Source organism: Lampetra fluviatilis, chromosome 36, assembly GCF_964198595.1.
Source record: "Lampetra fluviatilis chromosome 36, kcLamFluv1.1, whole genome shotgun sequence".
Taxonomy (NCBI): Eukaryota; Metazoa; Chordata; class Hyperoartia; order Petromyzontiformes; family Petromyzontidae; genus Lampetra; species Lampetra fluviatilis.
In genome coordinates, this window is record NC_136310.1 from 4,027,963 (window position 1) to 4,044,693 (window position 16,731).

At 44.4% G+C, this 16,731-nt stretch overlaps 1 protein-coding gene across 2 annotated transcripts in view; it reads left to right on the forward strand.

Annotated features, from left to right (window-relative positions):
* Positions 1 to 16,731, forward strand: part of LOC144945028 (ephrin type-A receptor 4-like) — a 105,789-nt gene that overhangs the window by 75,095 nt on the left and 13,963 nt on the right. For both annotated transcript variants that reach the window (XM_078873200.1, XM_078873201.1), the window contains exons 12-14: positions 650 to 711; positions 9,736 to 9,945; positions 12,866 to 13,015. In XM_078873200.1, coding sequence (XP_078729326.1) covers positions 650 to 711; positions 9,736 to 9,945; positions 12,866 to 13,015 — 422 coding nt within the window. The remainder of the gene's footprint in view (positions 1 to 649; positions 712 to 9,735; positions 9,946 to 12,865; positions 13,016 to 16,731) is intronic.

The window sequence follows — 16,731 nt, forward strand, 5'->3', positions numbered from 1 at the left end:
AACACGAGAGCAGAATGTGTGATGAATGCCCCCCGCCTAAGACTCGGTACACACCGACAGGAGGGAAGCAATCTCAAAGGCCGACAAACGCTTAGCCCATTAGAATTCAGACCCCCACCCTTTGCACGCAGCCAAAGCGCATTTAGAATGCGGCGATTGCCGAAGCAATATGATTGCCAGCCAATCGTGATGTGCGCTAACCTAACTGCCGTGCGTTTTCTGCCCCTGAAGTGTAAGCGCGCAGACTTCTTACTAACCGTCGGAATACATTAAACATTTCGCAGCTGCCTATTCATGATGGCACCTTCTCTTGAGGCATTCATTATGTGATCAGCGATACTCGTGAAGTGGTGCTTCGATTGCAAAGTCCGCACAGTCCGAGTAGCAGTGGCGGTCGTCACGTTTGTTGTTATTGTTATATATTGATCAGTTCTTCAACTTAACGAGGATGGAAATAAATCATATACTGTGGCGTCACCATGGTCATAGAAGATTGACATGGTGGTCATCTGTGGTTTTATTTATATATAGATACATATGGTGATGCATATCGGCAGTGATATAATATGTGAATGCTACCATGTAGTGAAATTATTATTTTTTGAATGGTTTTGTGAATTAATGCATTTGGTGTTCTTCCCCTCTGAAGGTAAACCTGTCATGATCATCACTGAATTCATGGAGAATGGATCCTTGGATTTATTCTTAAGGGTAAGTAGCAAGGGCCACTTTACACCACTGCTATCATTGGCAAGTCAGATTCACTGTTCATAGGGAAAAAACCATGTTGGTATTGCCTTCATTCACTCCGTCGTCCCTGCTCAAAAAACGAATTCATTGTTAGTACTGGGCACAGGAATTAATTTGAAATTAACGACTGAAAAATGACTTTTGACCCCTTTTCAGATCCAGAACTATTTCTCAAGGCATACTCAAAGCTGCTTCTTAACTGAAGCTACGTACAATGCAACATTTACACGACAGGAAATACAGACACCCAGCTAGGCCAGTGGTACATTTGCCACCTGTCTTGGGATTCCCAGGATTTTCTAATTTTTCTTATTCTGAGATATTCTTCTTTCGACGACGTGGCCTGGTTTTTGTTGTACCTCAGTGGTGGCAACCCTCACCATTTGGCAGGGCAAATATAACACAGTGTCTAATGACGCTCAATAAATGTGAGAGTATTATTATAGAGACTGAAATTCAATGCCTGCAGATGCCTTATTGAATTAAATAAAAGAGGTAATGCAGCCCAGGCTCTTTCCAGGGTCAATAAAAATAAGTACCGTTTTGGGGGAAGTCAACATTGGTCATGCAATGCAGACGCAGAATGAGAATATTGATACTGCAGGAGGAACCCGATGAGCTATAAAGCTCTATTTCACAGATGCCCAGTAGGGGAGGGTCATAAAGTTACAACAACGAACAATACAAAAACACCATAGGAGTTCAAAGTATAGGAAAAGGTACGCAAATCACGAAACAAAATAAAAAGATACTGACTTTTGCCGTAGGAATGTGGGAATTTGCAACACTGGCTCAAAGCCAGATGTCTAAGTGTGGGGGCAAACCACAATGGCTCATTTGAACGGAGAGGGAGAGAGAGAGAGATACACTTTGACTTTCTCCAGCCGCGCCAGAGATAAACAAACGTCAAATAAAAGTGCGGGCAAACCTGAAGGGCGTTGCAAATGCGCACGAGCATCTCGGCTCAGTAAAGGCTCCTCCGTTCGATACCGAGGTGCCCAGCGGTGTCTCGGCCAGCTAATATTCACGGTGTGCGCGAGGTGCGGTGAGGTTAATAGTGCCCAGTGCACCCTATTCCCACCCGATACCGAAGCGCTAAGTGTGTTTGCCTGCAACGTACACGGGACCATTTCCCCAGTGGGTGAGTCGAGCCAGCAACCTCATTACTTTGCACCACAGAAATGACTGACACTCGTACGTGGCGAGGCCCTAATGAGCACATTTTTTTTAAGGAGCCCGCCCATGGGATTTTACTAATTAATCTGCGTACGGGTAAGCACATTATTTTCATTAACTCGTTTCCGTTGATGCGGTGTCCGTGCGCCTGCCCAGTCATACAATGGGCAAGTGAAATTGAAACCCGCGTTGTGCGTTTTTTTTTTTTTGCGCGCGATTCAACTCGGTCACTGATTGCAATGATTATCGCGACGGTTGTAATGATTGCAGCTCACCCTTGCATGCTTATGGTGAGTGTAGTAAATCGTATACACAGGAGTCGGCCCATCTTTGGCACAGTGGTCAGAGTCAAATTTGCCTCGCAAATGGGGCTCAACTCAACGCATCATGCCCCCGCTGATAAAGCTACTACCACTTTTTTTGGGAGGTCAACGATGGTTGACTTATGGATAGATTGGTCCCCCGCCATGGGGATGTGAAATTTCCACCAATGGATATTGGGTCGTCAATGCCGATTAGTGTCATTCACTTACTCATTTGGAGCAGAGAAACACTTTGACACACTTAATCACGTTCAACCACATAGACTGTTAGGTGTGTACACTGTTAGAAAGCACCTATTACAGCTGGCAACGTACACAAGTGCCTCGCAGGACCAGCACCACACTCGGCTGCCTTTGTCTCCCCAGTGCTGATGTTAACAGATAATTTTTGGACGACTTGACAGAGGGTGAAACACGTGCCATGTTCAGATACCCAACTGCGCAGGTATTGCGTGTGGCCAGGAATGTGAATGCATTGCAACACATTGTACTAAATACCACATTACCATTCCCTACACACGCATATATATATATGGTTATACACATATGCAGTTACATGTAGAGTGCCTCCATGTCCCAATGATCACTTCCCCACGAAGTGGTGATGGTACAAACTTGACCTGGAAACTTGTACATTTGCAATTTTGAGTCGAACACTTCTGAAAACAGTGCCGCGTACGCGTGAGAGTTTACAGACTCGTATACCAACACAAAACTCCCAACAGACCTACATTATTCATGGTAGAGTTCGTTTTGGCCTTTTTTTTGAAGGTCACCACTGAGTGTTAAAACGGTGCAGAAGGCAGGCAAACCCGCTCTATACATTGACACCAAATCACCCGTAAAAATGCGTTACTCCAAGCGTGTGCGGCTGAGAAGGTTATTACTTATTACTGTACCATGACCTGATCACGGTCATTGAAAAAGGCCTGTCAAATTTTGACAAATGGACATTTAAATTATACGGAATGCCTAACCGTCTGAATTAATGACTATTCAACGCTACTTAGGTTGATGGAGTGCCATTTTTGGTCATATGCGGCAAAGTATATGAATTTCTCAGTGCTTTTTTCTTCAAAATACAGTAATTAGAACATCTGCATCGAAAGGCAGTATTGCCAGAATATTCATGTATTAATCTTTGTAAGTATTGACTTACTCGTCCAGAGTGTGACAGTTAAAAGGGTGTTTACCATAAACGGGACACTTCCAGGAGTTGTGATTGAAAAGTTTGAGATTAAGTTTGGAAAAATGCATTGGCAATGATGATTAATGAATCTAATTAACTGTTATGTTTGGGCAATCAATCATAAGAAACATTTTAAAAATTACGTTGAGACATCGATATTGTCACGAGTCCTATGGCTCCTTATGAGGGACACAATTAAACAAATATTGACTACAGGAAGCAAGGTTATTGCGATATTACAAGCAGTGGCTAATTAAATGCCCTACATAATTAATTCACTATAGACTTGCATGTTTTACAAAAGAAAGAAAAAAACATCAAAGCAACTTAAAGTTTAGGTGAACACTGGACAATGTTCAAATCCATTGCTGGTCCTGAGCAAATGGTGGAAACTTCCACATGTGTATGACAGGGACAAGTACATCCACAGCACAGCCACCAGTGTTAACTATGGCTGAAATGACTCATGAATGCGTTGATTACATGAACATGACTATGTTAAACATCAGTAATGGTTAAGACAAACTGATTGGAGTTCTGTCTGGATGGTGCGATCTGAAAATTGAAATCTAAAATCGCAATCAGATTCTGACTCTCAGGGTGATTAAATCAGAACTACGTTGATGGAAGTCATCAGTGGGTTTATTTTTTTCCACCCATTTCTGTATTTTTGAACAAACTGGTCTCTGCCGTAGAAATTGTGAACTGTACATCTGCGGCTAATGGTTACCAACATAGACAAGTCCCCACCTCCGCACGTGTAAGCAGAGGCACAACACTCCAACCTGCTTTAAATTTAATCTGCCAATATTATATTGGTTCAAACGAGGTCAGTTTACCCACACGGCACCACACCTGCCAGCACTTTCCAATGTGATAATGAACATTTTTTTTTGGTTCGCTATCAGAATTAGGCACAGAAATGCACTCAGTCACCCATTCATTCACGCATGTATTTATAAACGCAATAGTTTGAAACGAGCAAGTGCGCACGGCTGTGAGTTAACGCCAACAAAGAGTCTCAATGAGCTAGGACTATCTGGCACGGGCCTTAAAGTTGGGGTGGTCAGTGGACTTGCCTGACCAGCGGATTACATGAGACGCATGCATATAATGCACTGCGTGGTGGGTATTAGTGACCCGGTATTAATGAGATCACGGACTATGACAGCAGAATTAATGGGATTTATTGCTCTGTCGTGTGTGTGCATGCCATATAATGGCTGTACGTCCCGGAATGAGCCGTGTTTGTTCATGAGCTTCATTATCAATTACACTAATAAAAATGTTCCGTGCAAGACAAACTACGTAAAGATCATAGACCAATTACTTAAGCGGACCGATAAACAATTAGCAAAATTGCTGGCACTGTTTCAGGCTTTTATAATTCAAAAATTATCAGTGTGTATTTTTTTGTCCGTGCCTTACAGAGTGTTTGCATACTGGTTAGCGTGTTGTGTTATGAAACTTGCCCAAGCCCGATGTCTCACGCATTAGTTTTATTCAGGCAAAAACCAGAAAGGAACCATTCAGGAATTGTTCAGAATCTCTCAGTTCCTGCAGCGAACGGCAATCCGAACACGCACCGGAGAGGTGCGTAGGAATAGGATCTCGCAATGTGCTAACCACTGGAACTGCTCGCCACACAACACACGACTCAACACGCACACACACAGGCACACGTTTCTATACAACCACGGGGCTCATCGGACGTTTGGTGTAGATAAATCTCCGCTAATGTTCGGGTCACAGCAGGGACTTTTATATCCTCCTCCTCCTGCTGCTGCTATTATCCGTGCGCTGCGGTTCTGATGATGACCACCATCATCGTTTCATAAGAGAATTACATCTTTGCAAAGAGCAGTTTGTAGGTTCACATTTCATTGCACTTTCACCGGGAGAGTTACGTGTGAGATTCTGGTGTTACAACCAGATACATGCAGAGCACACAGCACCCTGTGCCGTGCTATGTCATCTTTATAGTGATGCGTGTTTACTGAGCACAAAATCCAATAGGAAGTCATGTGTCATAGGGAATTGTGCCGTAAAGAGGTCTGTCGCTTTACAATGCTGTTCAATTATTTAATATTTTTTCTTAGGAGCCTATGTGCTGGTGGTGCTGCATTTTTATTGTTTTTTCTTAAGAATGCTTAAACAGTGCCGGTGAAAATGTAAAGCTTGAAAAAATTTAATGAGCCCAAGTCTCGTGGGGACTTTTGATGGGATCATAAGACCGGCAGACAAGCAATGTATCGATTTAAAGCTTTCGTGACTGCAGGGATTAATCTTCTTGGTTCTTTCGGTAAAGTCACGTAGAAGGGAAATAATAAAATAATAAAAATAAACATAATAAAATAATTCTCACGACGTTTCGGCCACAACGCAAGCAGCCGTCCTCAGGTGGAGAACAGGTCTGTCGAGAAGACAGAGTCTCATTCAGACTTTGAGAATTATTTTATTATGTTTTATTTTTATTATTTTATTATTTCCATTCTACGTGACTTTACCGAAAGAACCAAGAAGACAAGCAATGTAGATGGAGGGAAGGTTACTGAGATGCACATCCGACAGCGTTGCCGAGAGGTCGGTAACAGAGGGACATAGCACGAATAGCAGACTACTTTAAGAGCGAACTTTGGAGGTCAAGTGTTGACTGCAAGCAACTGAGATATCTCGCAGATGGAAAGCAGATGTGGTGAGATATGGCTGCATAACTCCAATTGGCCATGATCTATTGTGTAAATTGTTCTCATTTCATACTCATTTAAACCATTGCAGTCCACCACGCCGAGTGTGAAGCATGAGAGGGGAAATGGAATTTCTTTCAGGGAAGCATTCATTCAAATGGAGACTTTTCAAACGCATTCCATCGCCGTAAATGTACTTGCTAAAAACTGCTGTTTAGAAACACTGGGAATTGACTGAGAAGCATCGATATCTAATGCACTCCACCCTTGTCTCATCAGCCCAATTATGCTACTCGCAGTGTAATAGACCTACTGATTATCTACCAAACCAACGTAACATTGACTTAACCTGCCGCTGTTCTCATAATGGATAGGTTGTTGCAATGGATTAGTTCATAATCAAAACCTGTTCGTTAAACTGCAAGCAAACTGCATTCACAGTCAATCGTTTGCTCCTGAAACAATGCTTATAAACTCAGTTGTATTTATGTATACATGTACCCATGCCAAAATTACAACCTATTTCACTCCACCGGCGAATGAAGATCTTCCAATGCAAATTCAGTTAGAGGGGATTTCCCGACCATACTTTGGTGAATATGGGGGGAGGCGAGGGGTTGGGAGATTGCAGAAACGTTTCTGTTGTGAGCCGTGGCCAGGAATCAAACTGAGTATGCCGAGGAAGTTGCACGAACCAACGTGTAACCCATTTATGACGGGCGAGCAACCAACACGCGTGTTATTTTTTGTATGCAGTCAAAATCAAGTCTCAAAGTGTTGCAATGGTCAGATGATCAGACTGTTCCCCACCCTGGCAATGTGGAATTTCACTGCTGGCTCAAGGCCACCGATGGAGATCAATGCCGCGACAATGCTCATTTGAGCACGGAGACGATTGACATTGCCTCGGATTTGACCAGATATGCATCACTACGCTGACTTTTATCTTGGGAAGGGCCACAGGCCAGCAAGTTCAGATTCCAATTGCCACTGTGGGTTGTGAATTATCGCCAGGAGTAGAGCCCTGCTTACGCGGAACTTAGCAGAGCACACACTCAACTTTGCCACAATTTTCTCTCCACACGTGGGCAGGTATAGACACAAACGCACATCAAGTGCCCAGCAGTGCGGTAAACTGGGACGCTATTTAACAGCCAAGAAGAACCAAAACTATCCCCCATTGAAAAGAAAAATTAACAAAGCAATTGCCAGCCTATGACCACGTAGTGTTGCGTAATCCATTCAAAAGTAATTCCCTGAGTGTCGGGATGAAATTTAATTACGGGAAGGTAGCTAAGCTAAATCTCTAACCTGCAGCTCAGGAATAAAAGGCTGTGTATGCAAGGCCCAGGAGAAAATTATCACGCTACTCCTGGCGTTTCATTTGTTTTGTGGTATTATGCAAAGCATTATGTTAAGCAGACATGAGCGACAAAGTAAAACTATTTGCCGTTGGTACTGCGGTTAAATGTGACAATGCCAGGCAATGATGTGATGGGTTTATAGTTAGAGGTTTGGATTGGAAAATTGTTTAAACAAGATAAATTTACATTTGTTTCAATTATCTGTGGTTCCTTCATATTATTACTGTGCATAAGAGGATATTGAAAGATAGTGAATGGGTGCTGTGTTCCCCGCACCTCCGATGCATGCGGTGGACTACGTACGGTGTGAAAGAAGGTCAACATACATACATTCCAACAGAGATTCAATGAATTGGTACAATTTTGGATCGCCTAATTGATTGATTAAATAATTCGTTTCATGTCCTTTCTCTTTCAATATTAGTCGTATTGTTTCCCGTCTCGTTTGTACATTTTAGTTACCTCTAATAGGATAAATGGAGTATTGCCATATATTTATCATGTAATTTTCATTAAAAAAATCGATTCTCACATGCACAATTTAATTTGCTTATCGATAACATATTTTAAACCATGAATCTATGCATAATTACACGCCTATTCTCATACGATCAACCTATACGTAAGGAAGCATATGCGGTGGCCACATATCATCATCATCATCATTTATCACTTCATACTTGATGCTTCACTCAAGTCTAGAGCAGCTTTCAAAGTGCCAATGGAACGCAGAAGCACATTTGAACAGAGCACAGCACACATGCGGTAGTACACATGAAGTTGAATTTCGATTTAAAGCTTTCGTGACTGCGGGGATTCATCTTCTTGGTTCTTTCGGTAAAGTCACGTAGAAGGGAAATAATAAAATAATAAAAATAAAACATAGTAAAATTATTCTCACGACGTTTTGGCCACAACGCAAGCAGCCATCCTCAGGTGAAGACCAGGTCTGTCGGGAAGACAGGTTTTCACCTGAGGACAGCTGCTTGCGTTGTGGCCGAAACGTCGTGAGAATTATTTTATTATGTTTTTTTATTATTATTTCCCTTCTACGTGACTTTACCGAAAGAACCAAGAAGACACATGAAGTTGGTTGGAGTCACATATATATACACAATCACTTAAGGCACTATTCCAAGTCATGGATCAGCTCTCGCTTGGCCTCTAACATGGCTCAGCTTCGCCTTGAGTCACTCACTTGCGCTCAAGTTTGCATGGGAAGCTCAGCCGTGGCTTGGCTCAGTTGACGTAAATCCGGCGAATGTCTGGGACCATGCTTAGAGCCAGCTCCAATTAAGCATGAGCATGGCTTTGATCCAGTTCACTTGAACCAGAGCCAACCCTGAGCCGAACCATGGCTAAGGCTATGGGCCTCGTGCAGTAGCATCCAATTATTTAGCAGCTTAACCTTGGAGCACATGCGCTAAGTCTGGCAAGAAGCAAGCGCTGCACTGTGTTAGTCACATGTCTGTTCTGCCAAGTCGGAGCAAATGCAATTTCACGTGACGTGGAAAATATATACTTGAGATTTGAACTATATGGCTTGTTTATTTACTTATTTCAGGGGTACCACGGTGGTGTGATGTGATCTTCCTCGCCTGGTATGCAGGAGGTCGGGGGTTTGATCCCGACCCTGACACCAGTATATTTGAAGCTTGCATGTTTTCCCCTCAATCGTGTGGATTTTTCTCCGGGTCCTCCGGTTTGATCCCTCCAAATTTAGAAACTTGCATTTAGAGTATTTAGCTGCTATAAATGTTTCCATGATGAGCCACTTGGTGTATGTATGTTGGACTTCTTTCACACCGTATGTAGCCAACCGTGATAATCGGAGATGCAGGCGAAGGACAACAAACTAAACACAAAAAGCAGTTCTAAAGAAATGAGTTTGCTATGTAGCTTTAAAAGTGCACAGCTCCAGCGGATTCCTATTATCGGCAGGAAGAGCATTCCAGACGGCCGCAGAATCGCACCTGAAAGCGCGCAACGCGGTGGCCGCTTTAGTTCGATGGCCAGCCAAAATCCGCAGCTGCTGCGAGGGTGGCCGGAGTTGGGGTGACGATGGTTTGTGCTCCTTAACGAGATAGGCAGAGAGCCTATCATCTGTGGCGAGTACTTTGTGTCTGCGAAATGTTTCACAAAACGAGTTTGCGCCTGGCACAGTGGTCCCGTACCGCCGCAGCTCAACACTACTCTGCGTTCTCTCCTTCCCCCCCCCCCCCTACCCACATCTTCCGGGCACGCAGAAGAACGACGGCCAGTTCACGGTGATCCAGCTGGTGGGGATGCTGCGCGGCATCGCGGCCGGCATGAAGTACCTGTCCGACATGAACTACGTGCACCGCGACCTGGCCGCTCGCAACATCCTGGTCAACAGCAACTTGGTGTGCAAGGTGTCCGACTTCGGGCTGTCGCGGGTGCTGGAGGACGACCCCGAGGCCGCGTATACCACCCGGGTGAGCAGCGGCGTCGCAGCCCCGCCGGCGTTCGATAGGCAAAAGCCGCCGTGCCGTGCGGCCCAAAGTATCTCGCTCTCCGCGCGCTGCGTCAGGGTATCCGTTCCGGAAGAGGGTCCCGGCGCGACACAAAAACCACGTGGGTCATGTCGCCCCCCTTTCCCTGCTCAAACAGCCAATGGGGTGGGACCGATCTCCATCGGTGACCTTGAGCCATGAGAGGCAATTTTCAAATGTCTATGGAAGGGACCACTCTCTGCGTAGCATAGGACCGGTTGATTCTTATTTTGTTATTCCCACGAAATGCTCGTCATGTTTGTTGACCGAGAAGGGACGACGGGACGAGCAAAACCCTAGCGGACAATTGTAGCTCTCACCTTTCTCATTGAAAGGTGAGCAAATTGGCAATGTATCGCCCTGATGGATTTATGCGTGGCATGTGTCATATGTCATGGACATCTGTGAAAGAAGAGCTCATAGCATTTCTCCAGGATAATTTCTGATTCTGATATGGAGGAAGACCATGGGATACCATCCACACAACTGTGGCTGTCGGCGGTCAACCGTGCTTACTCGGTAACTATGCGGTCCCGTGATTTTTTTAAATATAATCTTTGTGTATATGAATTAAAGTATGCCTTACATCATATGCCCTAGTTTCCTGTCCTTCCGCTACCCCGCCAATTAGCACGGTTGGCTACGCTAGGTGTGAAAGAAGTTCAAGTTCAACGTACATACATGCCAGACTGTATCGGGAAATAATATTCTGAATCCAAAGCTCATTGTATAGCTATGGATATGGTTTCTTGAAAGCACGTGCTTTACAAATTCATGCAATTCAAAGAAGAGGGCACAAGTGGCAAAAGTACAAATGAACCTAATGGGGCATCTGGGTAAAAAGCACCTTCAGGGCATATGGTCAGGGTACAAATATGTGTCATTGTTTAGTCGCTGATGTTAATATACAACATATGCCACACAAAATACGCGGCGCCCAACGTGCCACGCATACTTGTCAAATTAGGACCAACGCGGTTTGCATGTGCCGTGCATTATCGATAAAGAGAGAAAACGTTCGTGAAAATTCTACCCAGCATCAAAACACACTTACGCGACTTTTATCACTATAGAGAAAACAGCTTTGTTTTTTTTTATCAAAGCCACATTTATACATATATATTTATACGCACAGTATGTTGGCTATGAATAATGTTGATCTTCTTTCACACCGTACGTAGCCAACCGTGCTCATCGGAGGTGCGAGGGAAGGACAACAAACTGAACACACAAAAAGCAGTCCCCCAACTTTATTCATTGATGCACAAATAAATCAGAGAGGTCATAATTGTTTGGCACGTCATGAATCGTGCCAAGTCCTCGCATGCTGTGGCCAGCCAGTAATTTACATCTGCTAATAACTTCGTTTTTAAATTGAAAGGCCCACTTAGTGGACTGTGCTGTGCATCTCATTTAATTCAAAGACTCGTGCAGCAAATTACATTCACGGGACCTGGTTGATTTGCTGCGAGACCCCGTCACGGATAATTCAAACACGCAACGGAGAGCGTTGGTAGCAGCATGGGGCACTGGTGCATGCCTAACGAGTCTAAACACAGTGATAAGGGGTGCCTTTTGAGCGTCAATCCAAATCGGTCGAATCGCTAAACTTTTTTTTTTTACAAATTTGCACGCCCCGTGTACTTTGCTAAATTAGACATTTAAGAACCCCGCTTGACTTAAATCACTCCGAGCGGTGGTCGCGTAGTTGTAACCGTTTCATGTAAATAGAATGAGAAAAAAATTATAAATATATATTTTGTGCGGGCAAAACATTTTCGGGTTCAATTAAATTTCACGAACTTAATGAAGCATCAGGGATTGTACTGACAATGGAAGACATCGCAACGATAACCATTGACACTGCCTCAGAATGGAAACGCTTATAATAAGATAAAACGTGGGCAGTGATCAATTTTAATTAATCAACTGCCTTCAGATTTTTTTTTTTTTTGCAAAGCACCGGCATTGCGAAGTGGAGCCTCAAGCTTTCAAGACGCGTATGATCAGTAAAACATATACGGCGGCTTTCGCGATCATTATTATTCATTCTAGAGGTTTTTACTAATTTTTATATTTGGCCGTGTTGGGTGTTGGCGGGTTTAACGACACATTTATATTTACGCGATATAACCCAAACCAAAAAAAACTAACCTCTTGTGGATTACATGATGGTGTTTGCAACTCCACTGCTAGAGGAAGGCATCTTCACACCACGTCAATCTTGCAGTCTGTTTGATCAGAGTTCAGGCTGGTCAGCGCTGCTCAGTGAAGAGGGGGGAGTTGAGAGAGAAGGAGAGCAGTTCACGTATCACCCATTGCCGATGTTGGCCGTGGCCAGGAATTGAACTCGATCGACCGAGGGAACGGCGCAGGGCGCGAACCACTGTCCAGTCACGCCGCCCCCCCTCCCACCCCACTTTCTCGCGTTGCCCTTGTACAAATCACCCTGAATGCATGAAATCCCGGGAGAATTTACAGCCCAGCAAGGTTGAGTTTGGTCAGTCCTTAGATGAGAGATTTTCTGGTAACAGACTTTGGCTGTGATGTGGACAGAAGATACCAGAACAGCAATGCATTTGAGTGTTACCCCCCCCCCCCCCCCCCAACTTAAGATGCCTGCTAACTCTGGTCTCCTCCTACTCTTAGTTCTTTCGGTAAAGTCACGTAGGTAAAAAAATGAAATTAAAAACACACACTCGTGGGAATTGACCAATCATCGCAATTCCGGACAGCGCTTGAAACAAGTTTCAAAGGGAGCCTTGGTGAGGCTTTCCTGGGTGGCGGTGGTAAGTAAAAAAAAAAACGCCATCGCATCGCTGACGATTGTTTACGCCCCGCGGTGCTGCTGCGTTGCGTGCAGGGAGGGAAAATCCCCATCCGCTGGACGGCCCCGGAGGCGATCGCCTACCGCAAGTTCACGTCCGCGAGCGACGTGTGGAGCTACGGCATCGTCATGTGGGAGGTGATGTCCTACGGCGAGCGGCCCTACTGGGACATGAGCAACCAGGACGTGAGTTCGAACGCCGACACCTGCCTGGCAGTCATCGCTCTCCTGATTTTACGTCATTCAGAACAAGCACGTCGGATGCGTTGTGTTGCACACCCACCTGTTGTGAAATCTGGCCGCGTGCGTTTAGCAGCCCCCCCCCCCCCCGCTGTTATGAGTTTGAATCCAATTTCACTTTTTTGTATTGAACAGAGCCCCCATTCTTGTAGATGGAGTGCTCTTGCCAATGCAATCTGCTGAGTTTAACACCAATATCATCCATAATGTACTCAAATTGGACATGTGGATTTGCTCTCCAACACACCGATGTGCTGTACTAGTAACGAATTGGCATGTTCTGTTTATGTGGCAAACCCTACTAATTGGCTGTGTTGGGTGGTAGCGGGTTTAACGACACATTTATATTTACGCGATCTAACCAAAAAAAACTATGTTATGTACAATCTGGTGAACCAGCAGCATTTGTTTAATGAACCCGACTCTGCTGATGTGGCCAAGAAGGTCCAAACCAGTCCAGAGTCTGCTTTCTTCAACAAATACCACTGGATAACATTAGTCTGGACAGGCAAAAGTCTGATGGACTAAAGCATATGGTATTGTTATGTGGAGACACATGAAAGAAGTGCCTGTATCTCCAAGTTTTCATTTTTCTCTCTGCTTGAGACACTGTGTGTGTGTGTGGGAGCAGTGGAGCACTGCAAACCAAGCAATCTGACTTCAAAACCCGATCTTAAATAGTTAATTTTGCACAAATTGGCAGAGCCACTCGATTCATAAATCGAATGTTACGTCTTCAAATTCTGGTTTGGGGAGGTGATCCAGCCAATCATCTATGCAGATTCTATAAAATTAGTACCATTTTAGGGAAGTTGGCAGAGATCATTCTTCGGAGATACTATCCCACATTAACCTGCGAGGCTTTAAAAGGGCACACACCACTAAACTCGAAGGAACTAATACATGTATATATTCCATCAGGGTCCTTAACATCTTCTGATCTCAAACTGCTCAGCACTCCCAGGTCTAGGTTGTGGGCTTTTCGTGATCGGGCTTTTGTTAGCGTGGCACCCACGCTATGGAACGGAGTCGGTAAATACATTTAAGTCCGCTTTGAAAACCCATCTCTTGAAAGTGGCCTTCCATCTTTAGTTTGGTCGGTTGCCCTGGTTCTGTTTTTATTTCCTGCTTGTCATGCATTGCGCATTGGGATCATCGAATGGAATGCACATTAAAAAAATTGAAATATTATTTGTATTATTTTCCCCACAAAGCGAATGCAGAATTGACCCAATGGCATAGGGCCCATCAACAGAGATAGGTACTGTCCCAGTGCTCATTAGGGCATGGTGACACGTTGCATTGTAACACATGGTGACACGTTGCATTGTAAAACATGGTGACACGTTGCATTGTAACACAGCGTGATAAGTACTGCCACGGGATCCTCCCAATGCACAAACCTATATTATGTCAGTGTCAGACTGCTCATAATTCACGTATTGCATATGCGAGTACTTGTGGGAGTGTGTATATATGTGCAGTGGGGTGTGGTAGTATAGTGGTTAGTGCACTGTGCTACGAACTGAGCAGCCATAGTTAAATTCCTGCTCACAGCCAACATCACCAATGAATATCTGAACCGGTCACTGGGGCTCCCTTAGGTCAACACAGCCTTAAATGAGTAGCCGGTGCAGTGTGTAAATATTGCTACGAGGAAGACAAAGGTGGCCGGGCGTGATGCTAGCTACTCGCCCCCTCGTGTGCCGTGCCGGCCTTCATAGGTGCTCGCTAACAGCACTTGCCTCAACAATCTGTTTAGGCTGCACAGGCTATCTTTGTATTTGTATATGTTCATACAAGTATACATACTGTACATGCATATGTATAAAATTCAAGAGGACAAATATATTATAAGCAGACTGTGACAGCTGGTTCATTGATGCAAAGAAATGAAAGCAGCAATCTCTTGCTTTGCTTTGATGCACCACTGGAAATGACCTTGAGTAGATATTGAATGAAAACAAAAATCTCACCCTTGAGATGCAGTGCACAACAACGCCACTCATTACGGCACGGATGGCTGTAATGTTTGAAAAAACAATCCATGTGAGAGGGCGATATGAGATGCTTCCCAACATAGCACGTTTTCAAATCGCATTTCACAAGAACGAGCTTTCTGTCTCCTTCCCAAAATCATTTCCCATCGCTACGATACACGTGTAAGTACGAATCACAGAACTATCATCCTATAGTCTACTTTAGGACGCAATAATAATAGAGGCTTCGGCAATTGCTGAGGGCGTGGCCCAGTAAGATGTATAAATATTGTGCCGTACGTAAAAAAATATACCGGGCCAAGTGGTGCTGCGATAAGACTGCCCGTACTGCAATGGGAAGGTTACGAGTTTAAATCCTAAGTCAGGCGACGACTCAACCAATCATTCCTCTGGCGTCGCTAAAATAAATACCACTTTGGGAATTCAAGTATGGTTCTAATCGAAAAAACTGACGCTTGCCATAATAACATGTAATTTCCACCAACGGCTGAGGCTTGTCAGTGGAGATGAGTAGTGCTTAGTGCTAGCTTAAGCATGAGAAGTCTTTCGTGGTAGAAATATATACACTGTACAGTACATATATATAAAAGTATAAATACAAAATATTTTAAAGTTTATGCTGAATATTTTTGTGTAGACGTTTTTCGTGATTTGTTTGATAAAAGGTATTGGTAAAGGTGCAGCCCAGCAATTGCACGCTCACACCACCGCTGGCAGAAAGCCCTCCATGGGGAACGGCTCTATAGGCCTCCCCTTCCACAATGCCCAGGTGTCTTGAAAGAGGAGGGCATACCCACACTTTACCCCACCACAGGCAAGCTGCCCATCAACTGACCGTGGTCGACCTGTCCACGTGTTATTGCGTATTGTATCGACAACGGACAAGGAGAGACCCTCGAATTGAGTCCACGTAAATTGTGACGGACTAAAATGAGTACGAAGGGTAATTGTTCCTCGGTTGGAGGTCGTAACCAATCACAGACGCTTTTCACAGCTTAATAACAGCTTACCATTTTAAAACACCTCACCCCCATTTAAGTACGCAGTACAATGGGCCAGCCATTCGGCATTGTCCGTGTTAATTAGGCTGTGAGCTTTTGTGAATATTCAAATATTCAAAAGCACGTTATGAATGGCGCAGACCCCGAATGTCAGGTTCACAATGGAGAGGGAGTGTGTGCACAGGAGGTGCTTTCTGAACCCATCTGTGAGCGCAGAATAAGAGTGTACCGTGTTAAGTAATCTAATGGAAAAGTTTACATAATTCATTTGCGGCGACTGCACATTTTAACGTCTACCTGTTTCTCTCCTTGCACAGCAAGGTTGCGATGTGGCATTCTGCAGACTTAAACTGTCGAGCGATGCTCGACGTCTGCTGCGTTAGTTGAGCTGCAAAGTCGTTTCGGCCCAGCTTGACCCAAGTGCTCAGCTGTCGACACACTTTTCAGTGCTGCCTCTAACTTATTACAGACCAATTCAGACCTCATTCGTCAACGTTTGTCCTACGCAGTCCCATCACAAGGGAGAAACACAAACAAATAGACGAAAAAACGTTGCCCGTATTGAAACCGCTGTATGCCGTAAGGACCTACAAAATCAAATTCCATGTACCCGTATGGGTTCATAGGTTTGGAAGTGAGTCCTTCAAAGGCAATATGGCAC